Source organism: Pocillopora verrucosa, chromosome 11 (genome assembly GCF_036669915.1).
Source record: "Pocillopora verrucosa isolate sample1 chromosome 11, ASM3666991v2, whole genome shotgun sequence".
Taxonomy (NCBI): Eukaryota; Metazoa; Cnidaria; class Anthozoa; order Scleractinia; family Pocilloporidae; genus Pocillopora; species Pocillopora verrucosa.
The window spans coordinates 18,034,542-18,044,663 of NC_089322.1; the positions used below are offsets into that span (position 1 = coordinate 18,034,542).

At 39.6% G+C, this 10,122-nt stretch overlaps 1 protein-coding gene and 1 non-coding gene across 3 annotated transcripts; both read left to right on the plus strand.

Moving 5' to 3' along the window:
- Positions 1–1,567: 1,567 nt before the first annotated feature.
- LOC131777258 (uncharacterized) lies at positions 1,568–8,980 on the plus strand. 2 transcript variants are annotated; one of them, XM_059093520.2, is made up of 8 exons: positions 1,568–1,738; positions 2,719–3,591; positions 4,525–4,693; positions 5,147–5,405; positions 5,868–6,095; positions 6,344–6,595; positions 7,944–8,144; positions 8,340–8,980. In XM_059093520.2, exons 2-8 carry the CDS (start codon positions 2,739–2,741, stop codon positions 8,703–8,705), a joined length of 2,328 nt encoding a protein of 775 aa, XP_058949503.2. In that variant the 5' UTR covers positions 1,568–1,738; positions 2,719–2,738; the 3' UTR covers positions 8,706–8,980. The 2 variants fall into 2 exon arrangements, with proteins under 2 accessions (XP_058949503.2, XP_066014623.1); XM_066158526.1 differs by lacking the exon at positions 1,568–1,738 and adding an exon at positions 1,921–2,122.
- On the plus strand, positions 7,404–7,476 carry Trnat-ggu (transfer RNA threonine (anticodon GGU)). The gene has a single exon. It is a non-coding gene; the product is annotated as a tRNA-Thr (tRNA).
- Positions 8,981–10,122: the final 1,142 nt, after the last annotated feature.

Sequence of the window (10,122 nt, forward strand, 5' to 3'; positions counted from 1 at the left end):
TAACAAGTTGAGATCGTTTCGCTGACGATCAGGGCTCAGTTGTTCAAAGATTAGATAAAAGTCTACTGCGGATCGAGATAAATGACTATCCCATGGATAAATGTTAACAACACGTAAAGTGCTATCCGCCGAACAGATATTTATCTAGTGGATAGCGTCACCCCCCCCCCCCTTCGAACAACCGGCGCCAGTTCGCTAGTTTCGCTTTAGTGTTACAAAGCGTTCGGTGATTTCATCGACTTGTGATCGACCAATAAGTCAAGGGAGAGTTAGGTCGTTTCAGTGCAAATTGAAAGTCGATTTGATACCTAACGACTCGTAGGTGAAACGACCGGCTGAGTGACGATTCAGAGCAAAAGCGGTGGCCCGCTAACTAAGCCCATCCCCTTTCTCAACTAGGTGTCCGCCTAAAAGCCATAGAAATTAGATGGCGCGATTGAACCTACTTACTTCCATGATATTAATCTTTCCCTTATTTTTTGTTGTCATTCTTTGTTTTTGGTATGATGGTGTTGGTTTTCATGTGACATTCATTTTCCTTCCGGGTTGAGACCATGATTGCACCACATTTGAAGAATTTTCTGTACAACAATGGTCCGAAGTTTTGCATTCCACAATGTCTTGTGGACAACGGAGCCTGGTATCACTCTCGTGTTGTATTTCAAGCTTATTTCATTGACAACAAAGACTGCTCTTTCAAAGCGCTGCAGATCCTGCCGTTTTTTATTGAAAATTTTGGACCAAAATAGACTGAATGTCCCATTGAGTATAGCAAATTGGCTGTAAGAAACCGTTATGAATTTGACCAGAAAGCGATCTATTTTGACTAAAGAGCTCTTTCTGGAGAAGATAGAGAAAAGCGCATACTTTTAACAGGCTGATTTCCGTGCTGCTAAATTAAGCCTCTGTTTCGAACCGTGGACGGGCGCTTATTCTAGGATGAGAAACTGACTTTTTGTCCTTACGCAAGTAAGAATCAGTTTAACAATAAATGTTTGTGAAAGTGAAGGCTCATGGAATACAGAAGTGGCCCATCAGTTGAACAAGCCAAATACTTTCCAAATACTTACTCAACTACTTTCCACAAAAATATGGAAAGAACTTGACCGGTTCCTCGTTCGAACGTTAAAGACTTTTCTGATCGTCACCTCTCGTCACTCGTTTTAATGCTTGCTTCTAAAAAGATTGTTTAAGGCGTCCTCCGTAAACCTCTTCCACATAGAAAGAGAAAGTAATGTTTTCACCGACATTCTTTCCCTGATGTGGATGGATCAGTTGCTTTGCGACGCCGTTAATATACGTGAGCAAAGTGAGGGGCCATCGCAATGGGATTGTATCAAAATGAAATTTTATTAATGAACATGGAGCAAGCTCCTTTTGATGCGAAGACCGCTAGATAAGACTGATGCTTACTGCATTAATCAACAAGGCAGAGGCAATTGTGTTAGCTCAGTCTTTCGTAAGAAATTTAAAAAAAAAATACAACATCAATTGTTGTTACTCACTCTTGCAGATAAATTATGGCATTGAAATTACAATAATAGATAATGCTCTTGTTTCATAGAAAGGACGCCAAGGTCCCATGACGAGGCTGTTTTTATCGTTTCAGCTTTAAGAAGGAAACTGGCTAAGTTTCAGAGCTAGTTTGATAAATAGCTGAAAGGCTTTCCTTCTTAGATTCTTCATTTAGTACAGAGCGAGAGTTTCGATAACCGACGTTTGCTTAGTTCATTTCGAGGTAAGTGTTACACAACACGGGTAGACGGCGTTCCTGAAATCGTAAATAATAATTTCGTCAACAGGGTCTTTCACAAACATTAAATAGTGTCGAGTAAAATGACAAAACATTTACCCAAATTCTACATGCTATCGCAAACGACTGCATGTCATCAAGGGAAACAGTTTTTAAGCCTGTTGCAAAAAATTGTAATTGAGGTCAGGTGATCGCGCTATGAGAAATTTGCATTTATGTTCTTTGCGAAATGTTTATCGATGTATTGTGATCACCTTTCTAATGACGATTCCATCATGCGATGGAATTGCAAGTTGCACGCCATCTATTGGAATGACCGAAACAAGTCGCTGTCATCTGTACATTTGTAACAAAGTAAGCTTTGCAACGGTATGGAGGTTAATTCACTTTTATAAGCAATTAACATTTAAAAGTTATTACCTTGCAGTGAAGAGGAAATCGTGTTGAGGAATTTGGTACTGTGTTAAAAAATCTGTTCTGTTCGGTTGTACATAGAGGTGTTGTTAGTTGTTGATTAATCTTTGCGGTCACAGTGTTGCACAGACAATTTCATTTATTTATTTTAATCATTGTTGTGCAGCTCCGAGTCCAAAACGGCGCAACTTGCATATTATTGATTCATCATGATGAAATATACAGAGGTCTGTTTCTACATTTCAGAAGAGTCAGAACCCAAAATTACGGCAGTCACGCGACCGAAAAATTCCTTTGAACAGTCAACCATGGCAAAAAAGTTAAAAATTACAAAATGACATTTACTGAGTCAGTAGCCAGCTTTGAGCTTCAGATTATCTATTTTGTTTGGCATTTATCTGTACTGCTTCAGTAAAGCGCTCGTGTAAATGAATGAGCTGCGCAGGAAGCCCACACAAAGTTTCGAAGCAGATTAAGTAATTTCAAAGTGCATGGGCATTACTTAACTGCACATCAAGAATTTTACTGTTACTACGGGTTACTATCTGCAGATTTCTAAGCTTGCTGCAAAATGTTGAAGTACGTGGAATCGAGATCGCCAATGGACAATAGCTACCACAGAACTGACGGCGCAGCCACTGTTGGGATTATTCCCGAACCCAACCGAGCGGGCAGTCTCGGAAAATCACGAGGTTGGCTCGTGAATCTGCTTATCATCGGCCTTCCGGTCTTGATTTGCATCATCCTCCTCCTAATTTTCATGTTTGCTACAAGTATAGACCGAAAACCACCTTATGTGTCCACTAGGTGCATTCTCTCTGCGGAGTCAAACAGCTCCAAACTGACAGCGACTCTGAAGAAAATTCAAACAGAGTATTTCCGAGTGTTATGGCCCGAGAGGATATACAGGAAACCCGGAGTAAAGCCCGAAGAAATTCGAGCGACGTTCCGACCGTGGGACCCGAGCCCGAACACTATTAAGAACAAAACAGACACGGCAATGAAACTACTTTCAGAACTGAATTCTTTAAAGATCAACACGACGTTACTAAAGATTCGAGAAAGAAAGGCTGTTCACGTTGCTAAGGCAATATTACTGAATAATAACGACTGGGCGCCTTTAGGACAAAATTACTACGCGGGGGACTGGATGTTAGGACCTGACGTTTTCTGTTGGCAACCTATTTGCCAGGTATACGCACATCTGAGTGCAGTGATCGGGTATTTCAAGCCACATAATTTAACTGATTTGAAAAAATTGGACGAGCTCTTTGATCAGGTCAACGAGACATTCGAGACATACATCGAAAACTTAAAACTGGGCGTACGAACTGGGTACGTGCGAAACAAGGAAGCTTGTGAGGTTGGCTTGCACAACTTGCAGTACTTTTCTTATCGAAATATTGCTCTGGAAAACGAAACAGGTGGGGATCTTTTTTAACTCATCTACAGTTGTTGCAGAGAAGTTGTCGGAAAAAGTGAACGGGACAAATACAGAAGGCATTGTGGGTAGTTTTCAGGTCACGGTTCTTTGACCAGTGTCTCAGTATTCAGAGAAATTTGAGAGAACATCGCTTTATCGAAGGGGCATAGCGAATTTGATTAATTTCTTTTGTTCGTAGGACTGACTTTTTATTCTAAAATTGATGAAAAACGTTAGGGAGAAAAAGAACTAGCTGACCCTGCTGAATGACGAAAACGATGGAAGCTTAACGCAAGCAAATTCGAGTGCTCTAAAGAAAAATGTTTACAACGTAACATTCTATCGTTCTGTTCCTTTCATATCCAAGTGCATGTCGGTATTTATCCCCTGTTGATTGGTCCTTGTCCAAATTTATTTGTTTACTTATAAATGGTTGTTGATTACCGGATACCCAGATTGCCTTTCGCGCGACTTAGTCCCTTTTTCCGACAACCATTCTATAAACAGCTGTACACAATGTGCAAGGGACTACAATATGATCTTTTAGATTTTTGCGATAGGTTAGCCCGTTATTAATCAGTTCTTTCTCTTCCATGCTGGCAGTTTTCTATAATCTCCATGTCCAACTGGGTCCGCAAAGAACAAATTTTCTTTGAAACAAGGTCTTCACACGACTACTTTCTCGTCTTCTTCTTTTACAGAGCTTTATCTTGAAAAACTAGCTTTCAATTGGATCTCCGCTTTTGCCGAAAGTCGCTCTCTGGTGTGATGACCCACATTCCATGTTGGCAAATTCAATCAAAACTTAGTAATTTCAAAATGCAATGATGAAGGGTGCAATTCCAAGCATTACTATCAGGTTTTTATACACTGATTAGAGTGCGTCTGGTATCGTTCAAAATCTTCATCATTTCACATATATCTTTCGTCATAGGTGTCTTCAAAGAATATTTCTCAACAGAGGTTCAATCTGACAAATTCTACGACAAATTGTCCAAGAGTGACAAGAAAAAATGGAAAGACGAATACAAAGAAGATGTTGCGGCTTACTTCAAGCGCTCTCTCGTAACGAAGATTGGAAACGCGACTATAAAAATGCTACGGTTTGTTTCACATCTTTCCCCTATCATGTCGGGTCTGTTAAATATGAGCAACACATAAATACCTATTTGATTCGTAAAAGAACTTTGAGTTATTTCTGGATTTGATTACAATTCTGAAATTTCTCATCCCACTGCAAATATTTTTGCAGTCCTTTGATCAGAGCTCTGAGTGAGGGAAAACAACAACTGATGAAGCTACAACCAATCACTGAAAAGCTCAGCAACTCAAGGAACCAATTAGAACTACAAGTAAATACATGAAAACGACGTTAAGCACCGGAAAACGCGATTTTCCGGGTCACAAGTTTTCAAGACCAATTGTAGAGCGTATTTTTACCCCTGTTTCCCCCACATCGGGGAGGGGGAGGACCACCTTATTTGTCCTACACGGATATGTGCCAAAGTAAAATCAATGCAATGTTAAACTGCTCCATTTTTTATTTTCCACACCAGATATGTGAAAGGAGAACACCTGAGCAACTGCGCCCCAGAGACAGTGGTCAGCGGTCTAAAAAAATTACCTCTACCTTATGTGTACAAAAACTTAGCCGCTGACACCAACCAACCGGCAATGCAGAAACTCCCCACTAATGAGCCACTCCAGGGACGTGATACATACAAATCACTGATGAGATTTTTTACAACATTTAATATCACGGCAGAGAAGCTAAGGAAAAAGACTCAAGAACGTTTGAACGAACTATATCCACAGGTAAACTTTGAGAGCCCAGTACACTATGCTGTTTCATCGACAACCTGTGATAAACTCAGGTACTCATATCTCCTCGACCATATGGTGACACAAGAAAATTTGCAAAGGCAAAATATGTTTGCGCAAATTATTAGGCGAGACTGTTGTGAAACTAAACTTATATTACATGTTACCTGTGGAAAATTTCTCCAACGGTTATTCCTCGAAAACTATACTTGTTACTTGTCGTGTTTATTTTCGGAAGCTCCTCCGTAGGATAGAGGGAGTAGTAACATTCAAAATAGCAGAATCGGAAGCCGAAGGAGGAGTGGCCTACACTGTTGTCTTTTGAGGACATGACAGGCTTCAAGATACTCATAAAAAGCCCCCCTCCCCTGCCCCCTCAGTAAATTTCACTACTTCCATATTACAAAAACCTAAGGTAACGTAAGAGTTTTTTTTTCTCTCTAAACAATAAACCAGGTTGAGAAACTGGCTCAAGATTACACTGGTATCAAGAACAACGTGTCGGCCATCAACGCTTTTACAAGAGAAATGCAGGAACAGAAAAAGTACTTTAACGACAAACCCTTCCCTGATAATGAGACCAGCGACGATGCCTTTATCAAATGTCATGACGACGCAAGCGCCAAGGCTTATTGCCCCAAACGATACAAAGCAATGCAGGCTTGGATAAAAAATTCAAAAGAGGCAAGTAGCTTTGGAAGGCTGTTAAGGATGAGTGACAATTCAGAGCAAAAGCGATGGTCCGCTAACTTAGCCCACCCACTTGCTCAATTAGGTTTTCCCCCCTAAAAGCCATAAAAAATAAGAAGCGCGGTTGAATCTGCTCACTTTCATGATACTAATCTTTTCCTTACTTCGTTTTTGTTGTTGTTGTTGTTGTTTTTTTTTTGAATACCGCACTCGTTTCTTACATGAATTCTTTATTCTCGCAGGTTAACAGCATAATCAAACCATATTTAAAGAATTTTTTATATGACAGTGGTCCAAAGAATTGTATTCCAAAATGTCCTGTGGACATCAAAGCCTGGTATCATCCTCATTCTGTATTTCAAGCCTATTTCATTGGCAACAAAGACTGCTCATACAAAGCGCAGCAGATCCTGCCCTTTTTTGTCGAAAATTTTGGGCCAAAATGGACTGAATATACCACTATGATACATGAATTTGCGGGACATCACGTCGAGGTAAGCCTTAGCTTAGACACCTAATCCACCGCACACCCAATAACGGTCTCCAGAACGGGCTACTCGACGCGACAAATCGCTTCCATAAATCTTTCCTTTATACTCCATTTACTAGATTTTAGAAAGGGTTACGCGAGGCAACTAATGGCCGAGACGTGCCTTTCTTTCATAAAGTCGATATTGTTTTTTAGTATGAATCACATGTGCCGTCAAATCGACGCAACATGTCGCGAAAAGTCGTGGGATAGTGTCGCAACGAGGGTTTGCTTTGTGTGGTACAACCAAGGTTGTGAACATTCTGTGCAAATAACAAAATTTCGCGCTTGATCTGAAACCACAACTTGTGATCTCTTGGCTCATGACATAGCCCTCGGATTTTAGTGACAGTGAAAAGGGAGTCAAATTGAGATACATCTTTTAGTAGAAAAGACAAACCAATAGACAGCCGACACACACTGAACACATTTGAGAGAGGATTTCATTTGTCTCTGATCAAGGCTCGAAGCAGTATCAACCAAACGAAAAATTTCGTTTTAAATGGTTAAGAATATATGAAAGTCATATATTTGAACTGCGAATAAAGACGTAAATGAAAGTGATCCTCGCAGTAATGTGCACATTATTATTATACATTATAACATTATTATTATCATTACACATTATTATTTTCACTACTGCCTAAGTAGTGCACATTACTGCGAGGATCACTTTCATTCACGTCCTTATCCGCAGTTCAAATATATGACTTTCCATTTATTCATCACTTCACGGGTTTATTTAATACCAACTTCATGTCCAGCTCACAGTTGGCTTGTTAGCTCAGTTGGTAGAGCGCTGTGCCGGTATCGCAGAGGTCATGGGTTCAAATCCCGTACAGGCCTGAATTTTTTTCAGGCCTTATTTTCACTACTGCCAAAGTAGTGCACATTACTGCGAGGATCACTTTCGTTAACGTCTTTATCCGCAGTTCAAATATATGACTTTCATATATTCTTAACCATTTATTCATCACTTCACGGGTTTATTTAGAACAAACTTCATGACCAGCTCCCAGTTGGCTTGTTAGCTCAATTGGTAGAGCGCTGCACCGGTATCGTAGAGGTCATGGGTTCAAATCCCGTACAGGCCTGAATTTTTTTCAGGCCTTATTTTCACTACTGCTTAAGTAGTGCACATTACTGCGAGGATCACTTTCATTCACAAATTTCGTTTTGTTGTAATGTACGGCGAATAGTTCTTCAAGTTGTTTCACTACCATTACTGATAAGTATTGGACTTTGCTGCGCGCTTTGAGCTCCGCTATAAAATAAGTTTAACAAGTTATATGCACGTTATGTTTCACCGCCAGGTTCAAAGCTTCACAGAATATTTCCGAAGTGACTGTAAAGACCCAATTGCTTGGTTAAACGCCCCAAACTACTTTATAGCTATAACAGAAGGCTGGGCTGCTTATGCAGAGGACCAGCTTTATCCAGAGGACACAACACTTTACAGCTCTAAAACAAACAAAACAATTCTGCGTCAGAAATACGGCATGTTATACTACCAGGTAAGTTTATTTTCTTTGGAGGGGGAACGGCAAACATACGTGTAAGGAGAGGAACCTTGCTTGTGAAGAATTTGACTTAATCTGAACAAGAGCCAATCACTAGAATTGTAAAACTTATGCACACCAGTTGCAAAACGTGAAAAATACATAATTTTTTAAAGGACTCAATAACTTTGCATGATTTATTCTTTGCAGTTACTTCACGCCCTCAGAGCTATGGCTGACATCGATTTACACTTCTATGGGAAACAAGTGAGCGAAATACGAGAGTTGTACCGCAAGTACGTATGGGAAGATAATAACAACCAAGTCAACAAAGACATACGACGAATACAAAGCATGCCAGGATTTGTAACGAGTTACATGATTGGTCATTTGGAAATTGAACGTGTCAGGAAAATGGCCGAGAAGGAGCTGGGCAACGAATTTTCGCTGAAAGATTTTCATTACGAGATTTTCCGTGAAGGAGAATTTCCGTTAGATTATTTAGAGGAACATATTACAGCATACATTGCTTGCAAGAAAAATCCCACTCAAATTGGTTGTAGTGAAATGATATGAATTTGACTACAAAGTGATATATTTTGACCAAAGAGCTTTTTCAGGAGGACGTAGAGTAAAGCGCATAGTTTTAAATACCATTTCCGTGTTTTTCAAGCCTGTTTGGGGAACGAGGGCAAGTGCATACTCTTTGATAAGAATCTGGTTTGTTGTTTTTGAGTAGATACGACTCATTCCGACATACTAAACTGAGGTTTGGCAAAAAGGCTCAATCAAAAAAAAAAAAGGATTCGTGGGAACCCAGAAATGGCCCACTCGGTTGAAAAAGTCAAAAATGTTGAAAGTTCTCGACTGGCTCTCCTTCTTAAGTGAGAACTTTTTCTTGATCTCTTATCACTTTTTATCAATCAATGCTTTCAAAAACTGTTTGAAAATTATTTGTCAACGATTTGATTCAGACCAATTTTGAAAAGGAGATTGCTTTTGAAAATGTCTACGCAAATTAGGCTTTAGCTTTTTAATTTTATTAAAGCTGTTTAGTTTTCTGTGTCATAGATATTCGTCAATAATATGATGCATTATATTTACTGGTAATAAAGAAAAATTTAGTTTAAAGAAGATGAGTCTTAGAAAGTTAATTATGGCTTACAATATACCCTCACCTCCAACAGTCACAATGTAACCAGGTGGCCACAGCTTATTGGGGTCTGGGAACGAAATGCGATGACCATTTTTGTATAGGTAACAACATGATTGCGAGTGTAATTTGGTGTTAATAAATACGAGTAAACTTTCAAAGACAAGCGCTTAATTACACTAAATTGCACGAGAAATCATTTTGTTACTTGCTAATAAATTTACATGAAAAAGCATCGCAGAAAGTAAAGACGCGTACTATTTATAATTTACAGTCGTGTTACAACTTTGCACTCTTCTTACACGAAAAATGCACTCGTTTTAAGGTTCGCAAGGTTCCATTCCTAAGGTTCGCAAGGCTCCATTCTTAAGGTTCTCAAGGTTCTATTCTTAAGGTTTGCAAGGTTCAGTTCTTGAGATTTGCAAGGTTCCATTCTTAAGGTTCGCAAGGTTCAGTTCTTAAGGTTTGCAAGGTTCATTTCTGAGATTCGTGTTCCGTTTCTTCACAAGACATGATTGTGACGTGTTACAATCGATGAGAAGAGAAATTATTCATTAGAGCTGCAGCCAGAAGACTTTTTTCTGCGATTCTGTGGCCTTATGCAAACATTACGGGTGTAGAGAATTCTCAAAAATTATTCAGACCCTCTCGAGTCTGCCCCCCCTCCTCCGCCACGTGTTAAGGAAAGTCCTTTTTTGCACTTATTGAAGCGATGCTGTTAAAGTGTATGACTGTACATCGCGCAAATATGTTATCATGGTTCTGAAGAAGAACAAATAGAGCGGAAGAAGATGTGGCTGTCCCGAGGATCACTTTCAAAAAATAGTTCGAATCCGCTTG